Raw genomic sequence first — 24,399 nt, 5'->3', positions numbered from 1 at the left:
CACTATAATCAATGCGCTGTAGTGCAAATTAAAACTTCCGGCTTGCGTTCCAAACCAAAAGCGCAAAATAGGCGATCTATTGTAAACTGGTTAGAGCAATGTACGCTGAAAATATAAGTTAGCTAACTCAACGATTATAAAATAATATCATACGGCCTCATATATTCATTTTACACAGTCAAAAGCGAAAGAAGCCAAACAAAGTTCAATGATTTATTTTTATTGTGAAAGGACAGTTTTTCACTTCCGGTAATGACCATGTTAGTAATTGCAGTGTCCAACCAGTGAGAGTTTGTGTTTTAGGCCGCGCCCAGTGCTCCACGAACTCTTCCCTGATTGGTTCACGACAAGTGACGTAAGTGCGTGAAAGATTTCTGGCTGGATCTGATTGGTCCACGTCAAAGCAGGGGTCACAACTTTTAAATGATTATAACACACTCACGCACATGCATAAGATTGAGCAATTACAACTAATAATATAACAATAAATAAAACAGAGTAATAAACTAGAGGCTAAATGTGATTTAAATCATATTTATTCATCAGTGAATGGTGTTTTTATGATTTGTTTGTTTACAATCCACTTCAATGATGATTTCAATTAAAAAATAAATAAATAAAAAGTTTTTGATTTACATAACTGTTTTAGTTTTTTAATGCCTTATTCATATTTTTCTGATAACAGGACTTCATTATAAATAAATTCCCAATTTTGATTGCTATCCACATATTTTACATGATAGTTTCCTCAGGTGAATCAAAATTGTACTTCAATATGAATACTGAGCTCACTCTAGGCCTTGTTTGGGGTCCATCCATAAAGTCAGCAAAATGATGGTCCATTGTTCTATGAATCTGTGATAACCACATTTATTTATTTATTCATCTGAATAATATCCACTGTTATACAGGAACGTTTATTATTATCATAGTCATCTTAAAGATGGAAATCCTTGTTTTAATCACAAATAAAATGGGTTAAAATTGACCAAAAATGGTGAAAAAGGTGGAGAAATTAGATTATAAAAATCACAGAAAATGGTTAAGAGTTAGTGGCCAAAAACAGACCGAAAAAAGTGGTAAAAAATGGTTCAAAGTGTCAATATTGGAACAATTAGTTTAAACTGGCAAGTAATGGACATGACAAATGGTGAATATGGTTAAATTGGCAAAAATAACCATGAAATATAGTGAAGAGGTTAAAAGTGACAAAAATGGGTCAACATATGCAACATTAGGTGGAAAATGTTTATAAGTGCTGAAAATGTCTTGAAAAGGCATTGGAATTTGATAGAGAAGTGTCAGAAATGGGAGTAATGTAGAAAAAATGCATTAAAAGGAGCAAAAATATGAAGAAAAAGTGATGAAAATAGGTTAAAATATGGCAAGTTTGGCGTAGCTGCAGAAAAAGGATAAAAATAAGCAAAAATTGGCTCAAAAAATATCCTTAGTTTCTTAAAGGCATCTGGCGACCCCCTTCCAGTGTTTCGCGACCCAAAGGTTGAGAACCCCTGATCTAGCTAAACACGCATCGTTAGGAACCGAACCATTGTAGGAAGATTTGTTTTACCCCTGCACCTTTTCAATAAACCAATCAATAATAGACAAATGTATGAGTTCATTCAAAATGTATTTATTTTGTGTTTAGTATAATTTCATAGCAGACAGCTGGGCTACTTTTAATAATATTTGACAAACAATATTGCAGGTTTAGCTTCAATGTGACATATTACGTTTCCGTTTTAAAAGCAATCAGCAATACACACACAAACAACAAAATGTAACAAAATAAAATAAATCCAGTGCAATGACAACAAGCTGATGGTTGAACAGTTGTAATCACTGATGAAGCTTGTTATGTGTGATTCAGTGAAACTGGAGGCGGTTCAGAGAGTTTCTAGCAGTTTCTCTTGGTGCTGATCAGCAGGTCTCTCTGCAGGTTCATCTCCAGGCTTCCTAGAGCTTTACTACCAGGAGGGTCAGTGACCAGAGTCAGTTTATTAAAGACTCCTCGACCAAAGTAATCAGCCACCACCGAGAATCCATCATGAGACGAACTCAGCTGCAAATAAAAAAGAGAGAAAAAAGAAGAAGTTATAAAACAATGGGAATTTTCTTTGGAGTTAAACTGAATAAAGAAACGTCGGAAATGTGATCATCTATCTTCTATCTATAAAGCAAGGAACCTTTGTCTATCTGTCTGTCTCAAATATCTCTGCGAATCAGGCTAAGACTGACCTGAGACTTTCAACATGGCTGCTGCTTGGTTCAAAGGTGCAACGTCGGACTGCATTGGCCACGTTTACATGGGAGCTTTAATTCCTCTTTAAAGCAGAATACTCTTTAACCTGACCATGTAAACACTTAATTCCTAATGCTAAATAAATTCTGAATTAAACTTAAATCAGAATTACGTGTCTGGTTTATTTCGATTTTAATTCCAAATTAAATAATTCCTTTTTCTTGTAAACACTTAACTTGCTTAATTCCGCTTTAAGTTAATTTGGGCTGTTCTGCGCATGAGCAATTTACCGCGATGACGACATAATCCAAGATGGCCGCCCGGACTAGAGCCGAGACTATTTATGAGAGCCTTAAAAGACACGGATATAATGAAAAGAGTGGATGGACGGAAGCATAAACATGCAGACTTTCACACGGACTTATTAAACACACATGGTCATCGGTAAACACGGTAAACGGAACAGGCGTCACCGGACGGCTGGCACTAGGACCTGGAGGCGGAGTAAATGTGTCCCCGTGTACAGGCTGTAATATCACCAAGTTCATCATTGTATCAGTTGTTAAAGCTACTATCTTTACCATTGAGCAAATATTTATTCCTCGTTATTGTTTGTGTGAGTTTTACTGAACTTTTTACTGGTGATTAGTTCCTGTCTCTCTTTCAAACTGAAACCGTGTGTAATTGTTGAGCTGCTGCTTCAAAACGACAATCAAAATAAAAGTGAAAACAGTCGTCGTGTGTGGTGTTCTGTGTTACAGCCGACAATAAAAGGTTTGTTGTGTGTTTTTCCCATAGACGTAATACGTCACGTTCTCCCACTGTCCAATCAGAGCCTTCCCAACCCCCAGACCTAAAGCGGAATTACCTAAAAACCGAATAAACCGGTTTTCCATGTAAACCTCAATTCGGGAATTACTATTAACATGCAAACACGAAGCAGAACACTTTTACGCGCGCACGCATTAAAAGGATAAAGAAGCTGCCTCTTCGCAAAGATCGGATTTCTTTTTTTTGATTTTGTACGTTTTTTGGTCTTTTTCCATACCAACCAACTTTTTAATTTATTAATTCATCCCAACATTAATGTTTCTAAGTGAAACTGTATTGAGGACATGAAAGTTTAAATGTTTTCATGTTTTATTGCCATTAATTAGATTTACAATAAAACTATGTGTGAATAGTTGATTGAAACTGACTTCCAGTGATGGTGTTGGATTAGTACAGTAGTTCTCACACTGAGCCTTGTTGAATACTGAACATTAAAAATAAAACATTATTTTTTAAATTTTTTTAAGGACTTTATTATTAAGGTTTGAATTAATGTAATTGGATATGTGTAAGTTTTGAATCAAAATAGTCACAATCATCTTTTTTTATTTATTTACCCATTTGTGTTGTTTTCATTCTTTAAAGTGGAGCGCAACAGGAAAACGTTTGAGAAACAATGGATTAGTGCATTCTTTGGAACCCTGAAGAACCTGATACAAATCAAATCTACATTAGTTAACACAGAAAATGTAAATGCAGTCAAAATTTTGATTCCTTAAAATGTCTATAAATCCATATATTGCTGTTGACCTTAGTATTATTGGATTTTCTAACAATATATGTTTCTTTATTGATTATTGATGTATTTAATATTTAATAACTTTTGAATAAAAATTACACTCTTTGAGCTTGGATACCAAAACAGTATTCTTCATAAAACTCTGGCATGTTTTACCCATGTTTTTCCACAACTTCAGGCCTAATCATATACTGTATTTTTTTTAAATGTTTTACTTTCATGCCCTTCCTGTCATAAAAACTTTTTTCAATAAGAAAAACACAAAATATGCACTAAAAAAAAAGTTGCAAAGTGGAATATATGGTAATTGACTAGGTCAATAATTGATAGGAACATTGATTTTGAGACAATATTACTTTTAAAGCTATGAGCATTTATTGATAAAAAAATCAACACTCTAAACACTAAACAGTACCCTTCATAAAAGTGTAATAGAAATGTCATTTATAAATATTTTTTTCCCACTTTTTCAGATCACATCTTTTGAAAAACTCCAGACCTAACCATATATATAAAATGTTTCATTATATTTTCATATTTCTTTTTTTGTTGTTGCCCTTTTTGTCATAAAAAAAACAATTTTCTTCAATAAGAAAAAAACGAATTATGTATTTTTTTCCCCAACATAAAGTTTATTTTGTATTTTAAACGTAGAGGCTTAGATTTATTAGGTAGTTATGGGAAACCACGATTATATGTCAGGATAACAGTTTATCCAAAATATGTGGTTATAATGGGAGTCAATGGGACCAAATGAGTCCTGAACATTCTATATCTCCTGTTCTATACATCTTACAATTAAATTGATCATGGAATTATGAATATGATATTAAAAGAAACAGGTTCATACAATTATTCTTTAAACTGAATGAGATATTGATCATTTAAAAACCTGAATAAGTAGAAGGTACACGTTTGGTCCCCAAAGGGACCCCGAGAGTTAAAGGTGAGTCCCTACAGGCTGTGAATAGCAGGTTTAAATGCAGTGTACAGTAACATGTATAGTTAAGTGTTTTAAAACATATTCCTTTATAAAGTCTGGTAATTATAAATATCATTGGTTCTTGGTATTCATCTCCAACACTGAGGTAAAGGTAAGTGGTGCCCAATGGGTGGTTTGTGTACCTGTCTGTTAAAGTGGTCATGAAGGTCACGTTTCTGGTCTTGAACGCGCAGCATGTCCATGACTTTACGATTGTCTGGCATGCACGTTGGACATTCAGCCTCACTCTCAGCGTAGCTCTCAAAGCAGTGCTGATGGAAGGAGTGGCTGCACAGGAAGTGCACGGAGGGCAGCTCCAGGGGGCTGTTGCACATGTTACACTTGGTTTTCTGGAAAATCTTGGCACTGTGGAGACATTGAAATGAAATCAAACAGTAGTACTGGAAACTGTAGAGGAAAACATGAATAAAGAGATCAGAGATTAGTAGATCTATGTCTAACAAAACACATTATTTGGCATCATATTGATGTTATTAACCTTTAAAAATGGGACTATTCTACAGTTTTAGAACCTGTGTTCCTCCATTTTGAAATCACGTGACTGATGATGTCACACGGCCCCACAGCCTGTAAACATCCCATTATGTTCTATTGGAATGAAACATTCAGCCTGATATTTAGATCATTTAGTAGCTTTTTAGATTATTTCGCAGCTTTTTCAGTCAAAATGACAACTTGTGCTGCTTTTGGTCGCTCTAAAACAGTGTTTCTCAAATGGGGGTACCTATACCCCTAAGGGTATGCAATGGCGCTACAGGGGGTACTTGAGAGAGAGTGGGGGGGAAATTAACAAATGAAAGCATAAAAATATGTATTTTTTTTATAAGAAAATCAGCAACATACATAACGACAACTAAAGCCCTATTCGCACAAGATTAGTTTTACCGAGGGATGCGATTTGTAATACTGAACTCCGAGGTCCTGTGATATCACTAATCCAATGCGAATAGACATCTCTGTGATTTGGACAGAAAAGGGTGGGATCTGAATCCGTGTACCCTTTGTTCTTTGAGTTTTCTGGTCCTGCTCATGTTTTCATTCAGTCTGTGGATGTTTTAGCTCCTAAAAAGCTGCTCACTATGTTTTGTTTTGTGGTGTTACAGTCCAAATAGTATCCAAATAAACTGAACAATAGATGTTAGAACTTCTACCATTTGACACTTTTGCAAAAACAATTACAGCTTTTTAAGGACAGTGAAATGTTCATTTTGCACGTTATAAATATCGCTAACAGCAGCCGTCAACACACACGGAAGTTGTTCACAAGAAACGAGGAGCACCAGTAGATTTATTACACCACCTCTGATTCCACATATGTGCATTATTTACATAACATCCATTTTTAGGTTTTGATTTTTTTTATGTATTAATAACGTTTCAATTTACCAGTAATGTGACTTATGCGTTGCTTATTTTAATGTCTGGACCGGGAACACAAATTAGACCTCTGCCATCGGTGTGAGGTGGAAAACATAATACAATAGCATTTTTTATCAAACGCAGCGGTGAGATTAAAACATGATGCTCTTGTCATAGTTTCCTCGTAAATATCACACAAACAGAACCAGATTTCATTTGAAAACAGACGCATGTTTATTTACTTTTGGCGAATGTTACGCAATACGCGGCGAGTTGACATCATATCCAGGAGATGTCCGTAAATTTCAGCAAAATTTCAGGCTTCGGTTATCCCGTGCGAATGCGCCACATAGAAAGCAGATGTTGGGGAGTCATTTATTTATTACATGTGGTCTCTAGTATAGCACTACAGACACACTAAAGGAGAGAAAAATACACAGGATCACTACAAAATACACAAAAACAACAGAGAAACACACAAAACAACAAAAGAAACACTGAGAAATAACAATTTAAATAATATCAACAACACGCAAAATAAGGAAAACATATACTGAATAATAAAAAGAACAGACAAACAACAACATAAGATACAATAATAAAAATGATCTTAATTAGAACATGAACCGAAAATACAAAGGTCAGTGTTGGTCCCACATCAGGAGGGAGATGACCGCAAATGATAAAAACTATAGAAATAAATCTATTCAGGAGACACTAAATATGATTTTATTCACTTATTTACAAAAATAGATTATTTAAAGTGTGGGTTATCACTCATTCATTCCATCATTATGATCTATAGTTGTTTTTTCATGGTTTTCTGAGCAAAATGTAGTAGCCTGACATAAGGGGGGACTGGGATTCAGAAGTAAAAGAAAGGGGTACTTGAGCCAAAAAAGTGTGAGAACCACTGCCTTAAAAAAACAGGAAACGTTAAAGATGTCAACACTCTTTTGTTTACATAGAGAGGAAGCAGCTGTGACACGCAAAAAATGATCGCAGGGGCCGACAGTTCTGACTCTGTGGATTGGTAGTAGACAATATAGCAGAGAAGAAGAGATCTCCTAAGGGACCTTTAGTCTCCATTAAACAGTGCTCTGACACGCTATGGTGGCTGAAGTTAGCAAGTAAATCAAAGACTGTTGAAGGACTCCCAACCATAAGGACTTCTATTCTTAAGGTTTATGTGACCCGATTTACAACTTCAGCCACCAGAGCATGTCAGCGTACTGTTTAAGGGAGAGTAAAGGTCCCTTAGTAGAGCTCTTCTTCTCTGCTACATTGGCTACTACAAAACCGCAGAGTTGGAACTGTCTCACCCTGGGGTCACAGATGTTTTTATCCTCTTTAGATAAACAAAAGAGGTTTACATCAACATTTTTAACTTTTACTGGTTTCTTAGAACAACCAAAAGCAGCACAAGTTGTCATTTTGACTTAAAAACTGCTAAATGATCTAAAAACACTGTTAAAAAATTTAAAAATCAGGCTGGATGTTTCACTCCAATAGAAAACTATTAGGGATGTAACGATTAATCGTAAGGCAGTTAAAAATCGATTCATAGGTATCACGGTTGATATCGATTTTCTGAAAATTGAATCGCAGTACTTTTTTTAACCAGCACAAGTGTAGGCGGCGGGCGGAGTCTGCTAATACTTTCTTTCTGGCCGCCTTCTACTCTTAAATATGTTAATAAATGATTTATCACCCCTTTAGCACCGAAAGAATATCTGTAATATTACTTGAATATCTGTAAAAGTCACGTTTTTCTAATAGCTCTGTCTGTTAGCATAGCTTCTCTTCTTCACTGCAAGACATCTGCATGCCAACTGACCACTGTGTTACCAGCGCCCTCTGCTGGTCCAAACAAATATGACGTAAATCAGTGGAATCACGGGTTTTTTTTTTTTTTTTAAAGTCCAATTGTTAAGGCACAAAAGACATTTTCAGTTGCACTTTTAAAAAGAAAAATAACTATTATGCAGTTTTGCATTGTTTATTATAGAACCAGAATTTAAATTAATAGGCTTCATTTTCATTTGTATTATTCCTTTATTTATTTCGTTCAAGATTTATTTTTAGTTAAATTGCATTGTTTTGAATAGTTTATCAAGGAATTCTTTTGACAATGAAAAATAAAAGGAAAATAGTACAGTATTTTCTAGTTTTTTCCCCCCAAAAAAAAATTTGTCTGCAGTCCCATTTTGTAAAATAAATCGTGACAGAATCGTATCGGGAACCCAGTATCGTGAATCGTATCGGGAGTTGAGTGAATCGTTACATCCCTAAAAACTATGGGATGTTTCCAGGCAGTGGGGCCGTGTGACATCATCAATCACATGATTTCAAGATGGAGTCCTATTTTTAAAATGCAATGAAATTAATATGATGCATAATAATGTGTTTTGTTAAACATAGATCTTCTAATAAGTACATTTCAAAGGTTTTAGGCCAAATGTATACAAACAGTGGAGGATCCCTTTAAATCTTGTGAGATTTCCATGGTTTTGTGCCCACCTTGTTTTCAGCTCCTGTATCTCACAGCGAAGGTGAGTCGTCTCCTCTCGGTATTGACAGATTTTGCTCTCGTCGCTCTCTATCTGCTGACTCTCCCTCTGCAGCTTATTGATCAGGTAATCCTTGATGACTGAGAGAGTGGCTGTCGAGTTATGAGCCAGAGTCTGAACCACTGCAGTCACACAATAAGCATCAGTGTAGTTTGGAGCAGATGGTCCAGCTTTAAAACACACATTTACCCAGTAATGGAGGCATGAGGTTGTGCTGATCGATGTGATGGAGAACCTCACTGATGTAGGCCTTACAGTCCTCCTCCTTACGGGCAAAGTATCCCAGAGCCTGTTCCCAGAGGCAGCCCTCGTGTTTACCAAAACGTTTACAGGCGTCCACCACCTTACTGTACTCCTCATTCTGCATGTGGTAGTGCATGATCTGCTGGTACCTGAACACAAAGAGAACAGACACTTTACCAGCTATTACTCTATGCCAGAGATCAGCAACTGTTATCACAGCGGGCCACAAACATGTGACTGTCAGATCTAAGGGCCAATTTATCAACATTCATGTCAGCATTTAGAACAGGGGTGTCAAACTCATTTTAGTTCAGGGGCCATATACAGAGCAGTTTGATCTCAAGTGGGCCACAGATTTTATGTAAATTTAGTAATTTCTACATTATTGTGCCCTAGTTTGCACTTCTACGTATACTTAAAAGACACAATATGTAAGAAACCGACAATATTCTAGCAATAAGTGACATATATCAGTGCTAACAGGATCTGCACTTTCAATTTTCTAGATTTTGTGACCAACTTCTATTTAACTAAGGGAGATACTGTATTATACGAAGTGTCCATAGTTCCGGACCTGGACCTCAGACAAACCTGACTATAGTTCCGGCACTTCCTGAGCGCATGCGCAGTTCCGTCTTTGCCAGACCTTTTCTACTCAAGGATTTTTCCTTCTGCTGATGTGGGGTTCGATTCCCACATCTGACATATTTTTTTTTCTTCATTTTAACATATTTAACACGGCACATTCCACCTTTAAAAATACATATACAAAAAAAAAGGAAACATTTTAGTGTATTTCCTGGGTTAGGATCCGGACCAATAGCATCAGCCAATGTTATATAATAATTTTAGGAAAATAGAAGGATTTTGAAGGAATTTGACTGAAAATGAATGCAATCATGCGATATAAGCACCAGGAGTGTTGGGTTTCATTAACACAATGATTCATGTCTTCCCTGTGATTCTTACTTCCTCCTGCGGGCTGAATTGGATGCTCCGAAAGGGCCGGATTTGGCCCCCGGGCCATAAGTTTGACACAGGTGATTTAGAACAATAACCAATCTCATCATTAATACAAGAAAAACAAAGTGTTTGTGTGTTTTTTATTGTTGTTTTGTATAATTTCTTGTTATTTTTGGAATAATTTTGTGTATTTTTGTTGTTGTTCTGCATGTTTTTCTGTTATTTTTGTTGTTATTTTGAGTGTTTTTGGAGTTTTTTGTGTAGATTTGTTGTCACGTATTTCTTTCTGTTGTTTTCTGTTTTTGTTGTTGTTTTGTGTGTTATCTAATGTTTTTTGTATTATCTTTGTCATTCTGTGTACCTTTGATTTTAAAATGATTTATTATTTAAACTAAAATCTAAAAAGTTTGGAGAATGCATCAATTTTCAATTTAATAATAATGCATCCATTTTATATCGCGCTTTTTTGGACACTCAAAGTCGCTTATTCGTTCACTCCACACTTAGTGGTGGTAAACTACTTTTGTAGCCACAGCAGTCCTGGGGCAGATGGTGGAACAGCCTGCAGTGGATCTGAGAGGATCTGAGAATAATATGATTTTTAAATGCAAGCTAAAAACTTATTTATTTAGTCTGGCTTTTATGTAATGCTTTATCTTTTTTATGCTAATTTTATTGTTTTATATTTTTGAAATTCTTCCCGTGTCTGCTTTGTTTTTATTTATGACTCTTTATTTGTCATCTTTTTTCATTATTTTATTAAATTAGTTCTGTGTGCATTAGCCTCGGTGTGCTGAGGCGTGTGTTCTTCTGCCAGGCTAAATTCCTTGTGTCGTTTCTAAACTGTACTCGGTGAATAAAATCCTTTCTGATTCTAAAACATAACAGCAGAATAAAGTGAATAAAGTTGAACAACTTACAGTTTTCCCTTCTCATACAGGTAGAGAACGCCTTCTTTAAAGTTGTGCATCTGACACAGAACCAGAGCTTTGTCAAACACTGTGTTATCGCTCCTTAAAAGGGACAAAGCATCTCCCTGTAGGACCTTCTTCCTCTGTAAAGACCAAAGAACAGGTTCCTCCAGTTAGATTGAGTTAAGCTTTGTGATGTCAGGATAAACAGGGTTTATTCTAGAGATGATACTTTCAAAGACTAATATCTAGTGACCTCAGGGTCCTGCTCGTGGGCCCAGTTCTGCAAACGTAGTTCTAAGAGTGTGTCGTACACGCCTCGAGAAGAACCAGGGTCCACTTCGATCATGTGCTCCAGGAAGGCCTTGAGCTCCCGAGGGTTGTTGGCAAACACAGGGATGAACTCCTCGGAATTAGCCTGAAACATCAAGTCAGATATAAAAACCATTAAAACTCAAGCAAAAATGTTTCCACATGACTCGCACGATCATGGCTTTTTTCTTTAGCGTGAAACATAATGTCAACATGTTAACTATGTGTTAACAACTCTGCATCACAAAAAATAAAACACCTAAAAGGAAAAGGGATTATATACAAAATATGATGAAGAGTTGTTACTAATTGTTTTACCTAATCTGATAAGGTCAAATATTATCCTTCCAGCCATAAATGTGTTGATTTGGCGGGATTATCGTATCGATCCAAAAAAGGCCAAATCGATTTTTTTAAATTACGTTTAACAAAAAAATTTTTAATTGCAATTATAATATTATTATTATAATTGTAATCATGTATTTGATAATTAATTACAATTATGGCATAATTATAATGCCCATGAAAATTATATACATTGTCAGTTATAATTTAACGCAAAACTGGGGAACCATGTTACAGTTCTATGTATAGTTCTACACACATGTAGTTAACAGTTATTAATATGTTTCATAAAAATATTAAAACCTATATTTTCATTGATTATTAAGCCTAATAAAGTAACCAATTAATGCTGAACAATTAACCTTAATGGCATCGATATTAATGTTTTCACCACTGAGATAACGTAACCTCAGACACTGAGATTTAAAAAAAAAATTATGTGGGAAAAAACAAAATTCGGGGGAAAAAAACGCATATGCATTTAAATGTATAGCATAATATTTTTAAAAATCGTAAACCGAATTGCAATTGTAATATCTGTCAGAAAAATCGCAATAGATAGGAAACAAATTAGATGAACGATATTTGTTTTTAGTGTATTTTAAAGCTGATTTAGGACCTGTTATCATTAGAGATGCTAACAGAAAGCTAACACAAGAAGGTTAACTTTTGTCAGGTTATTTATTTCAGGCTCAGTAATTGTAATTAATGGTAATTGATTTCTGATTATTAAAAAATATTGTAATTTAATTGTTTTTGACCATGGATAATTGAAAACATAATGTAACAGACCCCAACTCTGGTTAGCGCAATCAAATGTTTTTTCATTAAAAATCAAGGTTAAAAAAATCAATTTTGACATTTTTTGGATTGTTACGATAATTGTGCAGTGAAATATTGTGATTTTTCTCACACCCTTAATGCAAACAATATGAAAAAATATGAAAACAACCATCTGACCATCCATGAAAATGATTAAAAAAAAGAATAAAAAGAGTAATTGTGACTGACCTTGAAGACTTGACTGTTCTTCCTGGTGTCTTTCTCTCCCTTGTCTCCACTGGGACGGTAGTCGGTGCACAGGCCTTTCAGGAGGACTGTGGTGCCTTCAGGAACGTGGTGCAACAGCGTCTTCCCATAGCGCTTCATGTTGCTCTCTGCTTGTTCAAAAGGAAGTCGCCCAATGTATCGCAGGCCTTCCTGGTAGTTCTGAGTTTCAGTGAGAAAATAAATGATTCATATCATTTGGTAAAGTTCTATATACATTAACGCCTTTCTGGCATTTTTTCTCTTCTTTTTTTAAAAAAAGAATCATGTATATAAGTGAGTTATTGTGACGGATCAGATGTACCTTGAGGTCTTCCAGCTGGATCTTTAAGTACCACTCATGGTGCATGTGCTTCTCCGCTAGGAAGACGGCAGAGCTGTGATAACCAGCCTGACGAAGGACCTTGATCGCAATCTCAACGTCAAAATGGACTTCACTTTCATTGCTCTGGGGAAATAAGGTCAGGAAGACAAATGTGAGTGTTTGTACTCAGTAAAGTCCTGGCTGGTTAGTGCTGACCTTAATGAACTCTTCCAGCTTGGAGCTGTCCTTCAGCTTGGTGTAGCAGTTGAGCAGCAGAGTGGTGTGGTCAGCGTTGGCCAATGACTGTCTGTGCAGAGCTTGTAAATACGCAGTCAGGTTGTGGATCCTCTGGGCGTCCAGGAACTTCCTGATCACATACGACGGCTCCAGTTTCCCAATCGTGCTACGACACATACAGTGTTGGGTTGAAAGGGAAACTACTTAGCAATGCACTCAATTACATTTTTCAATTATCCATGTGCAATTACAATTCAATTGCAATGACTAGCTTTGTTAAAAGAGAATTTGGCTTGCCTTGCTTGTTTTACAAGCATTTTAGCAGCGTTTCACCTGCCTTGTGTTAGCCTGCAGGCTAGCTTTAGCTTTTAGAAGGGCGGGGCTTAAGTGCTGGCATGAGCATGTATTAAACAACTCAAAGTTAGTATTAATAATTGGTGTGTGCTACGCTTTATTCTTTTTAGATGTATTTATTTATTTATTTTTTAAATAATCATTTTTTCTCAATTATGTTATTTTTGTAGTTGTTGGGTGTAATCGTCAAAATCGGAATCAAATTTCAATTAAAGTTACAATTATAATTTTCCCCCTGAAAGTCAATTACATTCTCAATTACTAAAGTTCAAATACAATTAGTCTCAATTACTGAGCCTGAAATAAATAACCTAATAAACCATAACCTTCCTATTGCGTTAGCATCTCTAATGATAACGGGTCAGTTTTGACTAGGGTTGGGGTCAATTATAATCGCAATAGCATAATAAATAATTAATTATAATTATGATGTAATTATAAATGTAATTGTAATTGGGAAAAAAACTGTTACTCTTGTAATCGTAATTGAGTTCAGACAATTGACTTTGTAATTGTAATGGAAATTCTCTAAAAACTGTCAATCATAATTTAATCAAACGTAAACCTGTGGAACCATGTTACAGTTCTATGGATTACACATACACGTAGTTAATAATTATTAAAATATGTTTCAGATCAACTTTTACTGTCAGTTGTCTTGAGGTTATATTTTTTTTTAGATCTTGGGCTGTACTGACATGAAAAAAGCTCAGACGCCCACACCAAGAATATGAATTACCAATATTTTCATTGATTAGGAAGCCTAAAAAGGTTTCCTAATCATCCATTATCTGTCATCCAATTTGAGAAACAAATTGGATGACAGATAATATGTTTTAGTGTATTTTATAGCTGATTTAAGTCAAACTGACCCGTTATCATAAGAGATGCTAACAGAAAGCTAACAAGAAAAAAATTAAGTTTTATGGGGTTATTTACTAAACGCTCAGTTGGTGACCATGTTCGGCTTTCTAATCAATTAAAATATTGGTTTTGAATATTTTTGGCGTGGGTGTCTGAGCCTTTTTTGTGTCAGTATACCCCTCGATTAAATTTTTTTTTCTAAAAATGGTAAAATGATCCTCAAGAGAAGTGAGATGTAAAGTTGTCCTGAAACATATTTTAATAATTATTAACGTTGTATGTGTGAGTCATAAAACTGGAACATAGTTCCCCAGTTTTGTGTTTAATGAAATTATAATTGACAGTTTACTGTATATAAGGCTGTGCAATTAATAAAAATTTGATGACTTTGATTATTACACTTAACAATTACAAAAATAACATAATCAAGAAAAAACAATTATCATTTTTTTTCAAATTGTATTTTATTTTTTCAATCATACATGTATTTTATTTGCTAAATAATACAAACTTCAATGATTTAGGATATCTACAAAGAATAAAGCATGGCACACACAAGAAAAAATGATTATTAATACTAACTTTGAGTTGTTTGACGCACACGCGTGCAAACTCCTCTGCCCCGCCCCTTTTAATTTAATTGCATTCAAATAATTTTTTATATTTTTTGTTTTGTGCAAAAGTGAACGTACTTGATTTTAGTGTTTGAAGGATTTTATTTATGTTTGATATTTATATATTATTATATTTTACATTGTTTTCTACAGAAAATGAATCACTTTTTGGTTGACAAATAAACACTGAAATAATCATGATTTTAATGGCAATTACAATTACAAAGTTAATTATCTGAACTCAGCAACATATTTTTTCAATTAGAATTACATAATAATAATAATAAACTTATAATTGACCCCAATACACTGGGATAGTGAATGAACTCCTAATATTACTGTACCCCAGGCTTCTGTCTAATATTAACGCTCAGAGAATGAGACTCGTCGTTACCGGATGTATTGTTGGATGGCTCCATCGTGGTCTCCCTTCAGGTACAGGTGGTCCCCGTACTGTCTGAAGATCTCTGACAGTCCGTCACTGTCCAGGTGTTGGCTCTTAGCCAGGTTTATGGCCATCACAAACAGGTTCTTCTTAAACAGCATCTAACGAGACATAAACAAGGACGTTACATGAGCGTAGAATGGAAACTTCTAGCAGTGAAGTGATCACACATCCATTCAAATAAAGTCAGTACTTGCCTCCAGTTTGGTTTGTGTGTCTTTCTCCTGGAGGACAAACATTTTTCCATCTCTGGTGAGGATGTAGAAAGAGCCCCACTCCGCCACTACGTCGATGACGTCATCGAAAGCGGCGCTGTAGGCGATGAACTTGTTGTCCAGGTCGTAGATGGTCAGCAGCTGTTTGTCTGATGATGAACTCTCTCTGGAACCAAACCCTGACCTGAAAAGAAAACAACAGCATTAGCTTAAGAGGCTACCATAGCAAACATTCAAAAATACGACAACAATGGACGCAGAGTTGACAATTAGTTACATGATAAAAAAGACCAATAAATATTAACAATAGGTGTTGGATTAAAGGTCCAGTATTATGCTAGTATTTGAGGTTTATTTTCTTCTTCTTCTACTTATCCATATTCATGAGTGGGCGTGTCTGTAGAGGCAGATTTCATGCCTCACTCTTGCGAGACGCTGGAGGTTTTTTCTTCATCTCCATCATCTGAGTGATATATATGTTCACCAATCAGAATTGCCAAGAACCAATGACCAATCAGAGATGGTTACAGGACACAGGCTTGTATGCGCTACAGCGAGTCTCTAAGTACGCTAACAACTACACTAGGGTCCTATAAAATCCACATTAATGGAATCACGGAATCGAACAATGATGTTGAACGCGGAAATGGATAGAATGGGGTTTAAACGTCGTCACCGTGAGGGAATAGAAGTGTTTTATGCAGAAATGTTCTTCCTACTCTCATCTTGTCTGCTTCAAACACCACCTAAACATGTCTAACCTGGTAAAAAAAACATCACTGATTCCTAAATCAGAGCAGACCAGTGCCCGCTTTTAACTTTAACGTGTCTGTAAAGCTTTGTTTGTTTCTCATGTAGCACTGCTGTGCTCCGTAAAAAACATGATCAGCTTTAATCAGCTTCACCTGCTTAGAGCGTTTGAACAACATCTCATCAGAGCTACAGAAGATCTGTGGTAATTGTATTGGTATTTATTTTGCTTCCTCACAGTACAACTTACTGTATATCTTTCTTTTAATTGTATCTTACTTTATTTTTGACATACATTTTAAGATTAAAGATTAAGATTAAATCGGGGCTTTCGCCTTTAATTGGCCATGTAATGTTACTACATTAATGGAATTTGTCCTCTGCATTTAACCCATCCCTGAGGAGCAGTGGGCAGCCATTTTGCGGCGCCTGGGGAGCAGTTCCGGGTTAAGGGACTTGCTCAACATCCCACAGTGATGGTCCAGGTGAGGCTTGAACCGGCAACCCTCCTTTTTGTTTATTAATTATGCTTTTTTTATTTATTAGTATTTTGTTTCCTCACAGGAGTTAAAAACTAATATTTTCTGAAAAAATTGATTCATATTTCTAAAAAAAGAATTTAAAAAAATAATGTGAAAAACAGAATTTGGAAAAAAAAACAACCACATATACATTTAAATGTACAAAATATTTTTAAAAATCGTAAATCGAATTCGCAATAACTGTCAGAAAAATCGCAATTAGGTCAAAAATTTTGTCAAAATCATGCAGCCTTAATACTGTATATAAATATATTAATATTATGTTTGTTTTGGATTAGCCCCTCCCTGCTTTGGGATGGGGAGGGGATCACAGCAGCACAATGGCATATTTGCAGACAATCAGGGTTGGGGTCAATTATAATTGTAATCTGGTAATTGAAAATGAATTACAATTATGGCGTAATTATAATTGTAATTTAAAAAATCTGTTACTGTCGTAACCGTAATTGTAATTGAGTTTAGATAATTGACTTTGTAATTTCCATGAAAACTGAACAAAAATGATCAATTATAATCTAACGCTAAACTGGGGAACCATGTTACAGTTCTATGTACAGTTCTACTACACATATGGAGTTAATAATTATTAAAATGTCTCATATCAAGATTTCCCACATTCTACCATTCTAACACAAAAAAGGCTCAGATGTCCACACCAAAAATATTAAAACCTATATTTTCATTGATTAGGAAGCCTAACAAGGAAATAAATTAGATGATTGATATTAGTTTTTAGTGTATTTTACAGCTGATTTAGGACCTGTTATCATTAGAGATGCTAACAGAAAGCTAACACAAGAGGAGGTTAATTTTTATTAGGGTATTTATTGTAGGCTTAGTAATTTTGATTAATTGTAATTTAACTTTAGTAATTGAGAACGCTATTGCAATTGAGTTTGAGGATAAAAAATTATTTAATTTAACTGTAATTGGAAAAAATGCTGGTCGTAATCGTAACTGAATTGTAATTGAACATGGGTAATTGAAGACGTACGTAATTGTAGCTGAATAATGTAATTGTGTCCAACCCTGGTATAAACTCTATAACAGATATTGTCCTCACTTGTTGGGTGACACTGTGTCCTTGATGAGCAGGAACAGATACCCACGGTGCCAGTGAACCAGCAGCTTGTGTCCATCGAAGGCGAAGCAGGACCCTCGTTCATCAGGCTGGTACAGGTACACACACTCATCACCTGCTACAATGAACTGGGAATCCTGGGAGGGGTCGGCCAATGAGGAGCAGCGCAGCGCACAGCCGTGAGTGTCCAGCTCCATCCTGGGATACTCCTTTATGGACAGGGTGTAGGACTAGAGGGAGACACAAGGAAGCAGTGGAGATCCTGTATGCAGTAAGCACGACACAAAGACCTCTGGAACCAATGTTAGGAGAGCATTCAAACATTCAGGAAAACACCAACTTACATAAACCTTCTCCAGTGTAGCAACAAACAAATGAGTCACTTTTTCAGACTGGCGGAAAGCCAGGCCTGTGATTGGACAGGGCCCTTCATGCAGAGTCAGAATCTTGCTATGGCGATCTCGAGTGATGTCACCTTTGGTTAAAACCACACTGCCGTCTGTGAAGCCTGCGAGAGATCACAGAATCATCAACATCAAAGCAGCTCCTGTCAGACACTAGCCAATGGGCTACAACAGGACAGTCATGTGACTTTTAGAAGTAAAGGGATACGCCACTGTTTTTACAAGTTTGGTCTAAAATCTTTTAAACGTACTTTTAATTAGAAGATCCATGACAGGGTGTAAAACTCATTTTAGTTCAGGGGCCAAATATGGACCAGTTTGATCTTAAGTGGGCCACAAATTTTAGGAAAGAAAAATAACACTTAACATTATTGTGCCCTAGTTTTTAATATCAGTCACTGCAGGATCTTAACTTAAAAGATTCTTGATTCTGTAACTAAATATTGTGTAATTTGGAAGAATTTTGTGGAATCGTTTGTGAAAAATTGCAAGATTTGAGGAAAAAATTAAAGTTCTTTCCACAATTTGCAATAAAAGTGACTGCATTCTTGTGATGTACACAAATGAAAACTCTAAGTCCCTAAAATAATTGTAGATTTTCATTAAATTGGTGAATTTGAAATATCTACGACTGAATTATATGGTAATTTTTTTCTCTGTAATTTTTACTGACATCTGCAAGCCAAATAGAATGCTCTAAAGGGCCAGATTTGGCCCCCGGGCCTTGAGTTTGACACATGTGATCTATGTCTAACAAAACACATTATTATTCACCATATTCATTTAATTAACTTTTAAAAATAGGACTACTTTACAGTTTTAGAGCCTGTGTTCCTCCATCTTGAAATCATGTGATTGATGATGTCACAAGGCCCCACTGCCTGTAAACATCCCATTGTTTTCTATTGGAGTGAAACATTCAGCCTGATTTTTAGATGGTTTTACATTAATTAGCAGCTTTTTCAGTCAAAATTACAACTTGTGCTGCTTTTGGTCGCTCTAAATCACGTGTCAAACTCAAGGCCATTGGCCAAATCTGGCTGTTTAGAGCATCAAATTCGGCCTGCAGGAGAAAGTAAAAATGACAGTAAAATCATGGATTATTGTGTAAATTACCAAATAATCCAGTTGTAGATATCACCAATTCAGCAACTCTTAGGGTCTTGCATTTTTCATTTGTTTACATCACATGAATGTAGTCATTTTTTATTGCAAATTGTAAAAAGAACTAAAAATTTTTCCACAAATGTTGTAATTTCCCACAAAATGTCTCTAAATTACACAATAATCACTAAGAAAACTAAGAATTTTCAAAGTTAATTTAACCAATATTTAAAACTAGAGCACAATAATGTTAAAGTTGTTCTTTTTTCCCCACCTAAAAATCTATAGCCCACTTGAGGTCAAACTGGTCCATATTTGGCCCCTGAACTAAAAGTTTGTCACCCCTGCATTAAATAGAAATAGGAAAAGATAAAGATGCTAATGTAACCCTCTTTTGTTTACCCAAATCCAAATCTTTTTTTTAGAGCAACCAAAAGCAGCACAAGTTGTCATTTTGATTGAAAAGGTACTTAAATGAAACACACAATCTTAAACAACTGTATTTCTGTACCTTCACTTTGTGAAATATACTGTAAATCTAGTGCAACTAAAATGCAGTAAAAATAAATAAATATCTGAACTCAAACATGTTCAAAAACTAATTCTAGAAAAAAAATCAAAATGGGGTCACGATCCAAAAAAGGTTGTGAACCACTGCACTAAATACTGTTTATTTCACTTATTTAAAATGAGATTCTGTAAAATATGTTATCACACTTTCATTCCATCATTATGCTCTAGAGTTGTTGTAGTCGGACAAAAGGGGAGTTGGATTCAGAAATAAGAGAAAGGAGGGACTTGAGCCAAAAAAGTGTGAGAACCACATTTGTAAAAACAGTGCAGTGTAAAAAGGAGAGCATGCACAGACGTAAAAAATATCCAAAGATTGTGAGATAAGTGGATCTGATTTATCTGAATCCTAACTTCCATCTATAGTCCATGTGCAGAAAAACAGGCGTGTGAGAAATAATAAATAATGAATCTCACCAATGGCCATGAAGTTTAGGTTCTCGTGAACACAAAGACAAGACACTTCAGTGGGTTTGTTGCCAGGTATGGCTGGAAAGATCCTGGTGCAAAGAGGATTCCCACTGTCTTTTTTATCCAGGTTCCAAACCTTCACCTGAGGAGGAGCAGATGTTTGAATATGATTTATTAAAAGGAGGTATCATGTAAAAAAAACACGTTATATCATGTTAGTGTGTCATTCCCTCCTGAAACACATACGTCCAGCGTTTGCCAGATTGATTCACATATTTTTGAGTAACCTTAAAATCTCCTGCTAGCAGCCATTTTCCTGCTGTTATGCTCGTGGGGACGAGGCTCCGCCTTGGGGATGTGCCCCCTCCCTCCTCTTCCTTAGTTCAACCCACAGCACCCAACTCTGCAGATTTAGCTTTTCAATTACATATTTTAAATACTTTTGTAAGAAACCCCTGGCTTATGTTGTCTGCACTCATTAAAGTATGCATTAAAATAAAAAATAAAAATGTAAATAAACCTCGCACCCCTCCCTCGCTTTCAGCTCCTCTGTCAAAACACCTGCAGTCACAGCAAACAGCTGAGAGATAACTGTCGATCGGTTTTACTCTGCTCATCTTAGCAGCTGCTGCCTTTAGTTTTTAAAAATGCCTTCAGCGAGAATAATTATTTTTGGATGCAAAGAAAACGGCCCTTTTTTGGATGAAACAATTTGTCAACATTGGCTGAAGTTTATCTTTGGAAGCGTCCCTCGTCCCAAAAAGATCTGCTATGTTTGTTCCAGGGACTTTTCAGATGACTGCTTTAAAACAAGAGCTTATTAGAAAGTGGATTAATAAGTGACACTTAAAAATAATGTGACCCCTATTGGACTACTTCTTCAGAGCCAGCAGCAGCAGCAGCAGAAAGGGGGTGTGTGTATGTGTGTGTGTGTGTGTGTGTGTGTGTGTGAGTGAGTGAGAGAACCAGTGGCAGAGGAGAGATCACTCCTCTGATCGTACGTTAGCAAGTAAACAACATCCATTCATGAGTGCTGAAGGGGGCGTGTTCATGGGCGTGTCAGACAAACTTGGAGTTTCTTAAAGAGACAGAGGCGAAATCATAGCGTCATGAACTGTGTCCTACAGAGGGAAATTACTTTTAAGTTTTTTTTATATATTTGCTGCATTTTCCCAAAATAGTTATTTGAGTATGCTATAGAATGGTACTATGTGTCTGAAAAAAACATGATACCCCCCCTTTAAAGGGGACATATTATCCCCATTTTTCACCTTTTAAAATAGTTCCCTGAGGTTTAAATGACATATGTGTGCTGGGGTTTGGTCAAAACATAACACGAATCAAGCAACAGGAGAGGTTTATGACCCTGTATAATCCAGCTCTTTCAGAGCGCTCCGTTTTGGGGGGCGTGTCCCTGGAGTGGCAAAGACCTTGCCCTCCCCCCTCCCGTCTTCCGTGGGTTGGCACACGCTAAAGATGCATTCACACCAAATGCGACTGAAGTGACCAGATTACATTCAAAAATGAAAGCGGTTAACTTCTTGAATAATCCTACATTCTGAGTGAACACATCCTTTAGTAACTCTGTAAATTGATCATTTAAACTGTAAAAAGCGGTGCTGTCTACGATAAGTGGTGGATAAGATGTGACCAGCGCTCTCTCTCCCCCGTCACCCGGCTACACAGACACAGACACACTATGTTCAAGCGACTCATCACGGGCGAGTAAAGTGACTGCAGTTGCTACAGTCGATTGATGAACGCAACTTAACCCCTTCGCTAGCATGATAAACAATGGCAAACTTATGCAAAAGATTTCATCAGGTAGGGGGTGGAGCCCATGGATGGCGTTACCAGGGGAGGGGAGGGTATTTTCTTTCCCGATTTAGCTTATGACATCACAAACTTAGAAAATTTGAAACGGAGCACTTTCCTCTGTGTTTTCAGACTTACACAGACCACAAACAAATGACTGGATGGTTTTATTCCACATGTCGTGTGCCGGTGGACACTCAAGTTACCTCATGTGATAAAAAAAAAACACTGTAAAAGTGGATTTTTCATAATTTAAGAAAAGAAAAAGCTCTGAGATTTCTAACATACCAGAGGGTTTATGCCGTGTTCATCCTGCCCCACTGACACCAGGATGCTGTGCTGCTTCAGCTGGTACAGGTGAGTCACACGCAGCTTGTACGCCTGGAAGGACGTCAGCTGTAGGGAGCGGGTCACGAACCATATCTTTCCTTCCATATGTGACAGCACGAAGTTAAAGCCAATGTTGGACAGTATGGGCCACAAACAGAAAAATAAAACATTACACACACCAGGGTTGGGTCAATTAGAATTATAATTGTGTAATTGATAGTTAAATACAATTATGACATAATTATAATTCTAACTTTAAAAATCTGTTGCTGTCATAATTGTAATTGACTTCAGATACTATAATTGACTTTGTAATTGTAATTGCCATGAAAATTCTATTAAAAAAAATTGTCAATTATAATTTATTAATGCAATACTGTAGAACCATGTTACAGTTATATACATATGTAGTTAACAATTATTAAAATATGTTTCATATCAGGCTTTACCACATTTTACCATTTAAAAAATATATAAATCTAGGGGTATACTGACACAAAAAAAGGCTCAGATGTCCATACCATAAATATTAAAACCTATATTTTCATTGATTAGGAAGCTTAACAAGGCAATCAATAGATAGGAAATAAATGAGATGATAGATATTAGTTTTTAGTGTATTTTACAGCTGATTTAGGGCCTGTTAGCATTAGAGATGCTAACAGAAAGCTAACACAAGAGGAAGGTGAACTTTTATTAGCTTTTTTATTTCAGGCTCAGTAATTGTAATTATTTGTAATTGAACATGTAACTATTATACTAAAAACTTGATATTATATAGTACATATATATATATATATATATATATATATATATATATATATATATATATATATAGTTTGTTCAATATAAATACATTATACAAACAATATACTTTGTACAATATACTATATTGTGCATACATCACAAGGATATTGTTTGCACAATATAATTATGTTCATACAATATAGTGACCCAAAATATATTTTCCTCTGTAACATTTCTAAACTCTTATATAGTCCAGTTTAACATGTAGTTTTCGCCACATTTAAAGACTAGTTTGATATTTTTGCCCATAAAGGGAGAGAAAACTGACGATAAAGAAACAATTCTACGCATTAATTTGTTGCTGTTTGATCAAAATAGTTTTGTCTGCTCGGATACTCTCACAAATATCTATGATTATCACATGATTCATATATATATGTATATGTATATGTATGCTGACATATATACACAGTCACTCAGTAACATTGATCACTTTTAAAGGATATCTCCCAGAACGATGTGTCCTCTGCCGGAGTCACACGCTGACATTCCCGTCGGAAGAACAAAGTCTTTAACATTCTCCACAGGATCCTTCACCGCGTCTTTATGGAAGAAAACAAATTTCCGCCACTGTAGGAAGGCTGCCATGTCATTAGCTCTATGATTAGCTCTGTGATTAGCCCGCTGATGCTAACAAACACGGAAATCATGTGACCAACGAGTCACGTGCCTTCTTCTTTTTATTTTATTGGCAGTAGAAAAAGCTTTCGGTACAAAAGCGCCCCCTCTGGTAGAATACATGAATAGTGAATGAGTCAATGAATAAACTAATTAATACATACATTCATGAATAAATAAATAAATAAATGATGAATGAACACATAAATAATATATTATCTTATAATGGTCCCGAAACTGAAATATATATCCCATTATCTTATAATCAATAAATAAATTATTATTTATCAACAGTCCTGTATTTCTTAGCAACTCAAATATAAATCCCATGATCTTATTCTCTGTTGGTTGGTTTAACATTTCTCTAAT

General features: G+C 35.7%; 1 protein-coding gene across 1 annotated transcript; it reads right to left on the bottom strand.

The window, feature by feature from the left end:
• Positions 1 to 1,742: 1,742 nt before the first annotated feature.
• Positions 1,743 to 24,075, bottom strand: vps11 (VPS11 core subunit of CORVET and HOPS complexes). The gene is made up of 16 exons (XM_028466573.1): positions 23,859 to 24,075; positions 22,564 to 22,712; positions 20,467 to 20,602; positions 18,316 to 18,479; positions 17,954 to 18,201; positions 15,581 to 15,782; positions 15,333 to 15,484; positions 13,086 to 13,272; positions 12,870 to 13,013; positions 12,530 to 12,727; positions 11,118 to 11,279; positions 10,871 to 11,004; positions 8,934 to 9,136; positions 8,695 to 8,866; positions 4,938 to 5,160; positions 1,743 to 2,062 (listed from the first exon to the last, which is right to left on the bottom strand). The coding sequence occupies exons 1-16, from the start codon at positions 23,998 to 24,000 to the stop codon at positions 1,898 to 1,900; spliced, it is 2,781 nt and encodes a 926-aa protein (XP_028322374.1). The 5' UTR covers positions 24,001 to 24,075; the 3' UTR covers positions 1,743 to 1,897.
• Positions 24,076 to 24,399: the final 324 nt, after the last annotated feature.

The sequence above is a fragment of the Gouania willdenowi genome, chromosome 14, assembly GCF_900634775.1.
Source record: "Gouania willdenowi chromosome 14, fGouWil2.1, whole genome shotgun sequence".
Lineage (NCBI taxonomy): Eukaryota > Metazoa > Chordata > Actinopteri > Blenniiformes > Gobiesocidae > Gouania > Gouania willdenowi.
The sequence above is the reverse complement of the archived record's forward strand: the minus strand, read 5'-3'. Positions and strand labels throughout refer to the sequence as shown.